The sequence below is a fragment of the Molothrus ater genome, chromosome 2, assembly GCF_012460135.2.
Source record: "Molothrus ater isolate BHLD 08-10-18 breed brown headed cowbird chromosome 2, BPBGC_Mater_1.1, whole genome shotgun sequence".
NCBI classification, from domain to species: Eukaryota; Metazoa; Chordata; class Aves; order Passeriformes; family Icteridae; genus Molothrus; species Molothrus ater.
This window is the reverse complement of record NC_050479.2, coordinates 115,261,232-115,275,774: the sequence shown is the minus strand read 5'-3', so window position 1 is coordinate 115,275,774 and position 14,543 is coordinate 115,261,232. Positions and strand designations below refer to the sequence as shown.

At 46.5% G+C, this 14,543-nt stretch overlaps 1 protein-coding gene across 1 annotated transcript in view; it reads left to right on the top strand.

The window, feature by feature from the left end:
- Window positions 1-14,543, top strand: part of FAM168A (family with sequence similarity 168 member A) — a 124,544-nt gene that overhangs the window by 102,672 nt on the left and 7,329 nt on the right. Inside the window, exon 4 of the mRNA XM_036404203.2 lies at window positions 10,636-10,716. Coding sequence (XP_036260096.1) covers window positions 10,636-10,716 — 81 coding nt within the window. The remainder of the gene's footprint in view (window positions 1-10,635; window positions 10,717-14,543) is intronic.

The window sequence follows — 14,543 nt, the reverse complement described above, 5'->3', positions numbered from 1 at the left end:
AGATAAGGGATCTGTGTGGGATCACTGTATCCCTGCTGCCTTTCTGGCAGAACCTTTGCACTTCCAAGCTGGTGAAATCAGATTTTATTTCCACCAGAGCCGTTTTTCAAACAGCGCTGTGGAGTTTTGCCAGTTCAAATATTAGGGATTCTCAGCTTCCCCCAAGCATAATTTCAATCCCATCTCCTGGCCCAAATACATGTGAGAGACCCATTAAGCCTTTTAACACCCAAAACCTGCTTTTGTTAATATTCTCTGTGTGCTCCATCTGCTGCTGTGTTTGTCCATAGCCAATGGATTTGAGAGCAATTCACTTCTCTGGTCTGAGGCCAAAATGTCCAAAATACCATATGGACATTTGAAAGTTAACGAGCATTTAAAAATTTCAATATCTAAGGCTGTTGTGATCCCTAAACCTGAGTCTTCCTTGAGTTTGGCCTCTTCTTGTAACCCTAAATATTTTATCATTTTGAGTTTTTAGCTTTGCAAATGAAAATCATGACGTTTGTACTTTGAAACTGGCCCTTTGGAGCAGTAATTTGATTTGTAGCATTGTTTTGACTGTTCTGGAGCTGCCTGTTACTAAAATGAGCTGAAAAAGGAAATTTGGTGTCCCCAGAGATGTTGTTTAAGGGTGTGAATCAAGGATGAAATCAGGAGGATGCTGCCAGTGCCAGAGGACAAAGTGGAGTGTAAAAAGCAGAGATGGGAGCCAGGACTATGTTGTGCTATAGAGAGACTTAATTAGTCAATTAATTGATGGATTCCTGATTAATTGCTAAATTACCAGGCAGTTTCTGTTGTGTTAATTGTTGATCATGCTCAGGGAAGTGCTGGGAACCTTGGCTTTGGCCACACACCTGGAATACCATTTTTTAAGGCACTTCCAAACCTGGCAAATTCAATTCAAGCATTTGGAATAAGAAAAATTAAAAGCCAGGAGCTTTTTGCCATCACCTCTTTCAATCCAAGCCATTTCAGGATTCTATTTTGTAGCCAGTTGTTGCAAACACCAGCTTGGCAGAAAAAAATAAATTACAATAGACAGAACACAGGGACAAATTCCCAGTTCCAGGCTGCAGGAAGGCATCAGGAATGTGGAGCAGTTGCCTTGCCCTAGCTGGAAGCAAAGAGATTTTGCATGGACCACACTCTGTGACAGAGCAGGAATTACAGCTGGAGCAGAAAACTGAATTTTTAACTGATTCTCTTTTCAGCTCCTGGCTTTGGAGCAGAGCTGAAAAGGATGGATTGAAAATTAGCCAGATGAACAAGTGCAGTTTGGTCATCACAAAGGGCTATTGTAAATACTGTAAATATTGTTGTAAATGTCTTGCTGTAACCTATAACCTGAGGGCATGGAGAGCACGGAGTCCTGCCTGCATTTCCATTCCCAGCTCCTCCAGAAAGGGCCTTCTCACCCCTCTGGAGCTGCCATAGAAACTCTGCCAGAGCACACCAGGAGCCTCCAGGTGATGCTCTCCTCGCCCTCCAAAAATTCAGAGAAATGGAAAATTCATGATTGAAAAGCAAATGAAGGCATTCCTGGGAGTGTCCAGGGCCAGGCTGGACAGGGCTTGGAGCAACCTGGGACAGTGGAAGGTGTCCCTGACATGGCAGGGGGTGGAACTGGGTGGGATTTAAGGTCCCTCCCAACTTAAACCATCCTGGGGTTTTAATACCACATGGTCTGTTTCAAGCTGAGCACTCTTCTGCCATCTTAATTTATTTTAAATCTTTCCAGCTGAATATTTCCCTAGAGAGCATTATTGGATAAGGTTGAGCCACAATTGAGTATTTAAGAAAAACTGCAAAGGAGCTTCTTTATCTCAGGCTTCCACTTTCTGTGGAGCAACAAAGCCTTTTATTTAATCAGCAGGGGCTGTTCATACCCTGTTTGGGATTCTTCAAATACAGAACGAAGCAAATCATTGCAAGGAGAATCAATATTGCACAACTTAAACCCTTTTCCAGAACTTCTTTCCCACAGAGCCTTGTCTGAGCACAGGAGAGGATGTGACACATGTCTGTGGCCCAGAAGTGATATTGATTGACAGTCTGACAAGTTCTGTCACTCTGGTTTATTTATAGTGTGTGCACAAAGCAGGCAACAATCTCTCTAATATTTTTGGACACTTGCTCCTACTTTTCAGGATGAGTTTTGCTCATCCAAACACATCCCATACCCAGGCAGATGCTCTAAGACCTGGGAGGTTTGTTTTGGATGTAGGTGGGAAGTAAAATTGAGGTGGAATTGAAATAAGAATGGAACGATCTCTTTTGTCCTACAGCCTGCAAAGGAGAGCCTTAAAAGAATGGTTTGAAAGCAAGTGTGGTTTGAGCAAGAGAAAATCGGGGCAATTTGTGTCCAAAACAGTGCTTCTGTCACTTCCTTAATATCTTTTAGGCTTGTAAATTCTCCTAATTCCTGTTGATGGAAACAGCTTCCAGCTGACGTGTGGCATGGTGCAACCACAAAGTCCCATGGAAGAGCTCAGAGCTCTGTGCAAAATCATCTCTTGCCCAGCCAAATCCCAGCAGGAAACAGCCAGGATTCTGCAGCTCCTCAGGGCAGAGAGGCCCCACCATCCATCCATCCATCCATCCATCCATCCATCCATCCATCCATCCATCCATCCATCCATCCATCCATCCTCCATCCATCCATCCATCCATCCATCCATCCATCCATCCATCCATCCATCCATCCATCATCCATCCATCTATCCATCCATCCATCCATCATCCATCCATCCATCATCCATCATCCATCCATCCATCCATCCATCCATCCATCCATCCATCATCCATCCATCCATCCATCCATCCATCCATCCATCCATCCATCCATCATCCATCCATCCATCCATCCATCCATCCATCCATCCATCCATCCATCATCCATCCATCCATCCATCCATCCATCCATCCATCCATCCATCCATCCATCCTCCATCCATCCATCCATCCATCCATCCATCCATCCATCATTCATCCATCATCCATCCATCCATCCATCCATCCATCCATCCATCCATCCATCCATCATCCATCCATGCATCCATCATCCATCATCCATCCATCCATCCATCCATCCATCCATCATCCATCCATCATCCATCCATCCATCCATCCATCCATCCATCCATCCATCCATCCTCCATCCATCCATCATCCATCCATGCATCCATCATCCATCCATCCATCCATCCATCATCCATCCATCCATCCATCCATCCATCCATCCATCCATCCATCCATCATCCATCCATCCATCCATCCATCCATCCATCCATCCATCCATCCATCATCCATCCATCATCCATCCATCCATCCATCCATACATCCATCCATCCATCCATCATCCATCCATCCATCCATCCATCCATCCATCCATCCATCCATCCATCCATCCATCATCCATCCATCCATCCATCCATCCGCCCATCCATCCCCTTGCCTTTGAGCTCCAGCTGGGAGAAGCTCCTCCAGGCAGGCAGGACCCCATTGTGTCACCACTGTGACCCTGTGGGATGGGGACAGGCAGTGCCACGTGGCTCAGCTGCCCTGCCAGGGGCTGGAGCTTTTGTCCCCATCACCCCTGTGCCACTCCCAGCCCTGCCAGCAGTGCTTTTTTGGGAGTCTGTGCAACAGAAAGGAAATGGGCATCAAAAGGCAATATTTCCTACCAGATCCCTGTGGGGTTTGTGGGGATTTTGGGGTGGCTGGGTTTCTCTGTGGGGTTGCAGTTGTGTTACAGGTGGTGCCTGTGGAGCTCCCATCCTTGGGCTCCAAGCCTTGTGCTCACCATGTAAAATGTGGATAAGCCCTGAGGAAAATTCCTTAAGGAGCTGTGCTTTCACACCAATGGAATTTGATCAAGCTGTGATCCTGGGGAGGGAGAGGAAGGACAGAAGGAGGTACAGACATCCTCTCACCAGGCAGCACCTGCACTCTTCCTTCCTCATCCTCTGCTCCGCAAGTCCAGAGCTGCCTCCCCTCCTGGGGAGCCTCCTCCTCCTCTGTAATGTCTTCAGCATCCTGAATGTGGGGCTGGAGTGATGGGATTTTGGGAAGGATTTTTTTTTCCCTGTGAGGGTGGCAAGCTCTAGCACAGGTTCCCAGAGCAGCTGTGGCTGCCCCTGGAAGCGTCCAAGGCTGGACAGGGCTTGGAGCACCCTGGGACAGTGAGAGGTTGGTTTTGCATGGCTCTGTGTAATGTGCAGGCAATAGTTGCTGTTTGTATAAAAGGAAGGACCCTTCAGGGAAAAAAGAATCCACTGTAAAAGGTCTCCAGGAGTGAGATTGTCAAATGTGAGAGCAAATCTTTTTTTAAAGCCCTTGCTGTGTCTGGTTCATCCACATTCATTTGACTGCTCCACTCTTGGGCTGATGAGGCTTGAAACAGTAATAAGGGGGTGGCATTTTTTCATGGGAACAAATGTATTTATTATCCTCAGAGCCTTCAGAAGTGCTGGATTCTCAACCATCCATTAACTTGCTCTTCAGAACAGTCCCACCCTTGCTTTCAGCTTTTCCTCTATTTTTACATGCATTTAGCATGAGTGGGCTGGAATAGTTTCATGGCAAGGAGGTGAGTGAGTGATGGGGTAGCTGTGATTATGTGGGATGATCAGTGGGAAATGAAACCTGCTCCAGCCCCTGGGCTCCTGCAGCATCCAGGTGCATTTACCTGGTTGCTTGTAGGGGCCTCGGGAGAGGTTTGGGTAGAATTTGCCATGGAAATGTGTCAAATGGATCTGTGTGATGAGGGAAGGCAGGAAAGGTTATCCCATCCTTCCTGCACTGAGATGGCAGAGCAGGATTCACCCAGAGATGTTTTAAACTGAGCAGGGAAGGTCTGGCACTGCCCTGTGTGAGAAGCTGCTCAGAGGTCACCTCCCTAAATCCCATGTGCTGAGGGATATTCCAAAAGGCAGGAGGAGATGCACAGCTTAAGCCTGGAGCTCTGCAGCTGTGTGAGGAGCCAGGCAGGCTGGGAAGATCCTTCTGGAATGGGATTGACTCATGGCATAGGAGAGCAAGCTTTGATGACACCCCTGCTGCGAGTCCTTTGGGAAATGCTGGAGCTCTTCCTCTCTGGAGGCTGATTTCCACTGCAGGAGGAGCTCCCAGATGTCCTCCTCAGCTCCTTTCCCCCTGCCCCCTCCCCATCACATCTCCGGGCACGTTCTTTCCGCTGTGACTGCTCCCAGCAATCAACCTTCAGGAGCCTTTCCTGCAAGTCTGGCTGCTGGAGGCTTCAGTGGAGCTGTGCCAGGGAGCCTACATGGTGTCTGCTCTCTCATTTCTCACTTCTGGGGTAATTCCTCAAGTGCCAAAGCTGCACATCATTCATTTCCCAACGTGGGATTCTCTGCAGGAATGAATTCCCAATCACTCGAAAGGGAATGGGTTTACAGCTGCGAGTAGTTGAAGGCATGAAGCTTCTCACGTTTTTGTCCTGAGAAGGTGCTTGTAAATCCTGTTTTTGAAGAGTTTCTGAGGGCTGGGCACTAAAGAATGAGAAATGCTGGATGGGCTTAAAATAGAACATGAAAGTGTTTTGCAGGGGAAAATGCTTTGGCTCCATCTGGCTGACCCGAGGAGGTGATCATAAAGCAGGAATGTTCCTGGGGCTGCTGCAGCTTCAAAGCTGTCACTCAGCAGAAACAAAGGGGTGGACAGTGGTTAGCAGGGTTTGGAGGGAGGATTGGTAAAACAGAAGCACAGAATCAGGTTGGAAAAGCCCTCCAAGACCACTGAGTGCAGCCATTTCCCCAGAACTGCCAAAGTCACCGGTGACCCGTGTTCCCAAGCACCACATCCACGTGGCTTCAGGCATGGGGACTCACCTGTGCCCTGGGCAGCAATTTTACCTCATATTATCTCAATTTTATCTCATATTTACGCACCTCAGAGCAATGGATGCCACAAGAGGGACAGTTTTGTGTGGCTGCCTGCCCTCTCCTTCCAGGGATTGCTGGTGGTTAATTGAGCTCTCAGTTGCAGCAAGTGTGGAGCTGGAGTCCTTGGCAGCTCAAGGAGTTGAAGTGTGGTTTTATGGTGCTTTGTCCTGCCCTCAGATAAGGGACCTTATCATCCTGTAAAAATCCTTGTGACATGGCCACTTTGAGGAGTCTGTGCTGCTTGAGACTGGTGAAGGAAAAGAAAGAAGGAGAATATTTTGTCTTGTAAATTAATGTCAGCTGCTCGTAGCTGTTAAGGCCTTGATCAGATAATGGTCAATGAAACTACTCTTGAAAAAGTGAAATGGCGCATTCTGGAATTCAGTGTTGGAAGTGACAATTGCCAGTGGGTGGGAGGCTGAGACCATGGACCAAAGCATGGGCTCTGTAGCCAAGGAGAAGCAAATTGTCTTTCAAGAATTTCAAGAGAACCCTCAGAGCTTTAGCACTTGTGTATTGTCACAGTTTGGGTGTTATTTAGGTGATTTTGCTACAGAAACATTTAAAATACATGAAAATTAAAGATGGCTTTTAAATACCTACTTGATGCAGCCACGTGTGCTTTTTGCTTTGCAGTTATTGTGTGGTGATTTTTAAAGCAGCTCAGCCAGTGCTTCCCAGAGCTGGAGTGCTGTGTGTTTTCCCTGGGGAGAAGATTAAATGAACACTGCCTTTCTTACTCCTATTGATTGTGGAGATGATATTAAATTAAAATAAGCCACAAAACAACTTTGGATTTCTTCTACGAGGAATCTAATAAATTTTGTTCAATATTTTTCATCTCATTTTCTTTCCTTCTGCAGCAGTGCAAGGCCTCAAGGCCAGCAGAGACGGAGGCCTGTCATGTGCAGATCCATGGGAAGGAAAGGATATTTTCTTTCTGACGTTATATGTCAAGTGGGTTTGAGCCTCTTGCTGTTATTTTTCATTCAAGGTGACGAGGCAGGACAGACATGGCAGGAGGGGAGCACTGTCAGCAGCAGGAACAGGAATTTACAGGAGGTGTCTTGGGTTTTCCAGGGGGAAAATCAGAGCAGGATGCTGCATGCTTTGGTGTTGTCACCTCTCCTGAGATCATTCCTGGTTGTTGGATCCAGACTTTGTTTTGTACCCAAGGGGATGTAAGGCATGGGGACCATCATGGGGGAGCTCAGCTTTTTCTTCCATGTGGGAGCTGATTTGGGGTTATTTGGGGACTGAAGAGACAACAAACAAATCCTAAAGGCTCAAAACCAATAGGATAAAAAAATTATAGGATTATGGAGTAGTTTTGAGTCAGAAGAGACCTTTTAAAGGTGATCCAGTGCCCATGGGCAGGGACACCTTCCGCTATCCCAGGCTGCTCCAAGACCTGTCTAACCTGGTCTTGGACCCCTCCAGGGATCCAGGGGCAGCCACAGCTGCTCTGGGCACCTGTGGCAATGTTTTACCACCCTTGTTGTAAGAAATGTCTTCCTCATATCTAATCTAAATCAACCCTCCTGCAGTTTGCAACCTTTCCCTTTGTCCAACCACAACAGGTCCTGCTAAATAAAAAACGCCTCATGTATTTTTAAACCTGCTGGATTTTGAGTGCTGGGAATTTCCAGGCATGTTTCTTCTGGCACAAATTGCCCCAGATTCTGCTACTTTCTTATTTTTCACTATGTCCAAAAAAAGGAGCAATCCACACTAATTTTCCTGTACCTTTCCCATCTCTCCTTTGCCTTAAAATAGAAAGGACAAGTTTTCTTGCTGGAGGTCAGCACTTATCAAAGTTTATGAGATCAGAGTGGAAGATAGTGCAGAGCAGTTGCTTCTTTTTGCATCCAAAGCTATTAAAGCTTCCGTGATAGAAATCATATTTATTTGAGCTGAAATGAATGCAAACCCAGCCATAACTTGCCTTCAGAACAACAAAAGATACCACAGTAAGGAAGAGTCCTGCCTAGCAGAAAATAAATAAATTTAAAAAAGGGGAAAAAACAGTTAAATCCCCAGCCCTGGAGGATTTTAAAATAGGTGTTGATGTGGCACTTGGGGACATGGGTCAGTGGTGGCCTTGACAGTGCTGGGGTGGGCTTGGACCTGATGGTCCTGAAGGTCTTTTCCAAGTGAAACAATTCTGTGATTCTATAAATGCACAGTTGCCTCCATCTGCCTGAAATAAATCCTTCAATACTCAGCTGGATGGAAAATCTTACCCAAAACCTCACTTTTCTTGTGGTTTGACTTATTTCAGGCTCTTTCTTAAGGTATAACCCCAATGCTGCAAATTTTGGTCTGAGTAAAGGAGGTTTTCTTCCTGATTTTGGCAGTGGGTGCGTGCTGGTGGCACCTCAGAGGGCACAGGTGAAACATTTGTGACAACACAGGACTGTGTTTGTCATGGCTGGTGACTGAGGACTGGTAATTCAGGATTATTACTGAAGACTGCAGCAGTTTGTGGGGTTCAGGGCTTATCTGGGGGGATTTTCCAGCGGCAAGGGTCAGAAGCACCTCTTGGAGCCCCAAGAACCTGTCACCTGGATCCCTTGCAAATGGGCAGGGGACTTCCCAACACCAGGGCACACACAGCCATCACCATCTGTGCCCGTGGCAGGGAATTGGGATGGTCTTTGAGGTCCCTTCCAACCCCAACCAGTCTGGGATTCCATGTGCCAAGAAGATAAAAACCCTATGAAGAAGCACAGGAAAAGACACAATTTTAGGGAAAATACACAAGAAGTGAGCTGGGGTTGATTTAGCACCCCTGGCCAGACTGTCAGGAGGAAACAGGAAGGGTGTGGAGCAATGAATGTCCTGGAAAAGACATGGTTGTCTTCTAATGGGCTGGAGAGAAGGGATATTTCTGATTTAAGATCCTCATCATTAATGCTCTGCTTGCAATCACTGGATCTGCAAATAACTTTCTAAGGAGCTTCTTGATTGCTGAAAGGGTTTAGATATTCCTGGCTGTGTTGAAAACAGAGTTCTGTGTAGCCTAAAAAACAACCAAAAAAAAAAATCTGTTAAACTGCTGCTTATCCAACGTTAACTACAGCAATTTTTAATTAACCTGATTTAGAAGCCAAGTATATCACTGATGAAAATGAGAGGGTAGAACATCCAGTCATTTATTCCAGTACAGTGGCCATGATTGTTGAATTAGATTTATTTAAATGAACCTCAACATTTTGCCACAGAAGCCAGTGGTGCCAGGGTTTGGGAGCAGTGGGATTTAGGGTGTGGGAGGGGAGACTGTGCTGTGGCTTTTTTGGTGCTCAGAAGAGGGAAATACAGACCCATGCTGGCTTTTATTTAATAAAATAAAATATTAAAAAAGATGGGTGTAAATCCACTGCTAATTACTTCCTTCCAGCCTTTGCTGGCAGCCAGCAGGCAGTATCAGTGGGGCTTGGCATGGAAACCCTCTCCAAGGGCCATTGCATTGGCTCTGCTCTGGGATGCTGGCCAAGGGGACACACAGATAAACTGAGTGGTGACACTCAGCAGAGCCAAATTGTCCACCAGCAAAGCAGGGTTAACGTGTCCTGCTCCCTCTGCCAGAGGGATTTACTCAGCAGCACCTAAGGAGGATGGAGTTGTTCAGGTGTTGCTCTCTCTGTAGGGAAAACCTGCAAGAAATTCAAGGAAATGAAAAGCAAAATGGTGAGCAGTGACGGGACCCCAGGGAAGGGCTGGAGCTGTGCCAGGGGATGTTCAGGTTGGATTTTAAGGGATTTTAGGGAAAGGTTCTTTCCCCAGAGGTGCTGGGCACTGCCCAGGCTCCCCAGGGAATGGGCACAGCCCCACAGAGCTCCAGAGGCATTTGGACAGTGCTCCAGGGATGCACAGAGTGGGATTTGGGGTGTCTGTACAGGAACAGGGGTCGGGCTGGATGATCCCTGGGGTCCCTTCCAGCTCAGGACATGGTGTGATTCTGTGGAAAAGGAGCAGACCAAGGTGCAGAGGTTGTGGCTGTGCTCTCCACAGAGGACAGGAATTTCCAGGGAAGTAGGAATTGGATGCTGGACATCTGCACTGTGTGGGTGCACACAGGCTCTGGGCTGTGCCACGATTTGCAGCCCCTCACTGCCATCACACAATTCCCCTGAACTCCCTCTGACCTCTGCCAGTGAGGCTGATGCAAGCTGAAGATGCTCTGCAACCCTGCCCAAAGTGCCCATTAAACCCTGCCTGGCTCCAAAGGGTCCTTCCAGGTGGCCTGGCAGGTAATCAGGTCCCTCCTGGGAACAGCACTTGTGCAGCCATGGGTGAATCCAAGGCTGGCATGTTTTCCTGCAGGATCCCTGCCTTCCCTTCAGCAAGAAACTCTGCTTAATGGAAGTGCTGAGCTCTCCAAAGCGCTGCCACACAGCCCAGGAAAACCTTTCCAATATTGCTGTGCTGGTGGGGTTTTGTACAAGAATTCCACGTTCAGAGTATGGATTTTCCCAGCAGTTTTCTCCAAAGCACAGTGAGCACACCTGCATTCTGCATTCTGATCCTTGTTTCCTACAGGAATAAGGATGAAATATTGATGATCTCACACGTGGAGCACATTCATGGTCCTTCCTATCCCCAGAAAATCCACCTATGTTTTCCCTCAGTGGCCTCTCTGCTCTCACAGGTTGCTTATTGCTCTTCAGGGATGCCATCCTTGCTTGACTGATAAAATCCTAATGCTGTTTTCCTGTCCTTTCAGGTTATCCAACAGGCTATCCCACTGCTGCCCCAGCCTACAATCCCAACATGTATCCAACCAGCAGCCCCGGCTATGCCCCAGGTAAAAATCCTGAAAAAAGGCCTGGAAACATTCCTTGCTCATCCATTCCCAAGCACTGCAGATGAAAAATAACATCTCACCCTTCAATTCGACTTTTGGTTGCTTGAGATGTTTATTTTGAATGGTGTTGCCTCAGAAGAGCTGCAGGACTTTAGCACTTCCAAATGAAGCTGCCTTCTGAGCTCAGTGTGCAGCAGGAGGAGCTGGACTTTGTGCCAGTCTTGCTAAACCCTCTCTTCCCCTTAGTTGCCAGGTTTTCAGTCTCCCAGTTGTCATAAAATCAGTGGATCCCCAGCTCAGGCGCTTTCCAAGGCTGATGAAACAGGAATGAGGGGTTTGTTGCCAAAATCTTTAGGTTTTGTCTTATCCACATCGCAGGTTACACATATTCCATAAAGCTGTTTATTGTGGATGATTCTGGAAGGGATCTGTTGTGTTTTGTTTGGGTTTATGTGCTTTTAATAAGGTCTTTAGCTGCATTTCTTCCCATTAAAGCCTTAACATGGAACATGAAACAATTTTTGTTCCCCTGGATTTGTGCTGGCCACCCTCCTTTCCCCTGAAGGATAAAACACTGGAGGAATTAAATGAAAACAACTCCATAGAATAAGAAAAAGCCCATAAATTTATTAGTAGCTTGTCCTGCCAGAGGCTGGCAATGTCCTCCCTTCTCAGCCAGGAATGTAAATACTGCAGCATTCTGGCATTTTGGCCTGGATATTACAAAATGTCACTTGTCCCCAGTTGTGCAGGCAGCAGCTCCTCCACTCAGTGAGCACGTGGCCAAGGGAACACCCAAGTGAGAGGAAACCCCAAATCACTGAAGGATTGGGATTTTTGGGGACTCTGAGTTGCTTCTTGTACATCTTAGACACCATTTAATAATTTCCTGCCTGGAAACCTCCTGATGTCCAGAGAGCTGACAGGTCAATTTTAATGGAGAACAAAAACCTTCCAGTGGTTAACACAGCTAAGCACTAAACTAGCAAGGAAACTATGAAGATTAAAATTCAGAAATTAAAACTGGAATGAAAATGCTGAAACTTTTATGGAGTTTCCCATAAATCATGAGAGCAAGTTGGAGAAACCTGGTTTAGGTATGATGTCCCTGCCCAAGGCACAGGGTTGGAACTGGATTGTCCTTAAGGTCCCTTCCAACCCAAACCATTCTGTGGTTCTGTTCTAAACAATTTTTGCAGCTCTTGAAATCAATACCATTTAATATCACAGCAGGATTTTAAACCATTTTAACCACTCTGGGAAGCAGGAGCAGGCTCTGCTGCTCAGGACCTCCCAGCACCACACTCAGTGGTCCCTTCTCAATGGAAAGCAGACTTCCAGGAGGAAAAAAAAAGAGATTTTGAAAGCTAACTGATGGAAAAGAAGTGCCATAAAATCTCCCAGCAGTGGGGACATGTGACAGAGTGACAGCATCCTCAACTGTGTTAAATGGAATTGGGCTGAGCTAATTCTGTGGTTCAGTGGCTGAGCTAAAACCTTCATCAGTACAGAGAGTGTTTCCTCAAATTGAAGGAGCTGCTGTCACACAGGAGGCTGGAAAAAGCCTGGAGAGGAATGTGCTCCTGGGTGTCCTTCAAACACACTGGGAATCAGCTTGGGGGTCAAAATCTTGGACTTCTCAAACAGCAGACTAATTCTAAATATGTTTTTAAGGGGTTTTAGACATTGAGTCTAAAAAAGAAAGAGATGCTGCACGTTCCCAGCAGAATAACTGCTCCTGAACATCCCATCCATGGACAAGGTCCTGTTCCAAAGCTCCCAGGCTGGGCAGGAGGCAGTTCCTGCTGGCAGAAATCCCTCCAGCTCACTAAAACCAATCACAAACCCAGGGTTCATCTGATTCTCCATATGGAGATTACCCAGGGAAAGGTGTCCCTCAATACTGCTTGGAACAGAGGTTGGAAAGGGTGGGAAGAGCTTGTGGTTTCTGAGTTCTTGGGAGGTACCTGCAAGCAAGGTCTCTTGAACAGAACCGTTCTGTCCCAGCTTGATCTCCCTCTCTGCTGCACCCTGAAGATGCTCCTGCTCCTCTCAGGTGTCTCTTGCCTCAAACCTCATGAATTTTGGTGGATTCCGTGCAAAGTCTTGGCAGGAAATCAACCCCTGAGTGAAGATAATTCCAGTTTTCAAATCCCACCTGCTTTTGTCCCTGGTGTGTTCTCCAAACACTCCCTGAAGCTTCACTGGAAGTCAGCCATGCTCATGCTCTTCTCTTGACCTCGTGGTTCCCAAAACCCTGGGATCCACTTGGAAAATTTAATGATGTTGTGACCTAAGCTTTGCAACAGCATCAGAGGAAACAAGGAGAGGAACTTGGAGAAGTCTGGAGTCCTCTTGTTTCCTCCACTGAGGTAAGGGAGATGGTGACTGGAGCCAGTCTTGATTTCTCCCTCTCCCAATGCCAGGTTTCTAGTAGATATTTGCTGGTGTTTGAGCCCAAAAGGTGTTAAATTATTCCTCAGATTATTCCAAAGGAGCCCTATGAGCAAAGGCATGAGTTGGACTCATGAGTTGGATGATCCTCATTGATCCCTCCCAGCTCAGGATGTTCTGTGATTCTATCAATTCCTTTCCATTCCACTTCAAGTTCCTGCCTTGTGTGATTTTCCTGCTGCATTTTCCACAGTTTTTAGAGGGAGAGATACAAGGCAAACCACCAGCATTGTAAACTCATGCTTGCAATAAGCCTTTTTTTTTAGGACACTGTTCTTAAAAAAATCCCTTTTAAGTATGCAGAAATGAGCATCTAAAATCACTCTCCTGCAGAGACACTATTTAAAAAAAATAAAATTATGTATGTCTTCATTAAGCCTGGTGCATGTTCCCTCACAGGCATTCTGTCTTGCTCATGGTTGTTTTGTTTTAACTTCCTTCATTAAAGCCTCCCTTTTTATTTTCCTGAAAGTAGGACACACATTTTGCTCGTGGAGGCTGGCTGAGGCTGGAGCTGTGTTTATTAATAATGCAGGGCAGAAGTAATGGCTTTGCAGCAGTGCCCTTACAGAGCAGGGCTAAAATCAGCCTCAGAAATGAGGGATCTGTGTGGGAATGTCGTGGGGCAGGATGGAGGCTCCAATCCCCCATTCCTGCTTCTGGATCCTGCCTGGAGGAAATGCTGCTTTGCAGAAGGGAGTTGCAGCATCAGCAGTGCTCTGAGCCATCCTCTAGAGGTGCCCACCCACTCTTTGGGGACACCAGTGGGTCTCCTGAGGGGTATCTTGGGATCTGGAGAGGTGAATATCCTGTGGTGCCTCACAAGGCTTTCCAGGAGTAAATGCTCTCATCATTTTGAGACACTCAGGCACAGGACTGCCTGGGGAATTAAGCTTATTGCAAACTTTGTTCAGGGCTGGAGGCTGTATCCATCACAAATGAGGTTGTTAGAGGGAAGCAGGATATCCTACAATGCTTTGAAAGGGTTCATAATTTTATCTTTTCCACTTAAAACATGTCCTGAAAATTCTGACATCATCTAAAGGTCCTGTCAGGAAAACAGAGCAGTCCCAGTGCTGCAGAGACCCACAGCTCACATTGTTTGCTCAGCTCCCACTGGTTCATTTGCCAGGGGTTAAACTGATAATTAATAAAAACTCCTTATTTTATTTATTTTTAGGTGAGAGGATAAACCAAATCCAGAAGACACTGGTTGGAGGTGGCCCTTAAATGGTATTAGATAGTCATGGCTGGATTGCAATCCCTGTGAATTATTGCAAGGGAGCAGGAGGTATTTATGTTCCTGGAAGCCTCCTTGGTCCACCTTTTGTGTAGTTTTAAGTGATGGATTCTCCAAGGATCTGTGATTTAAT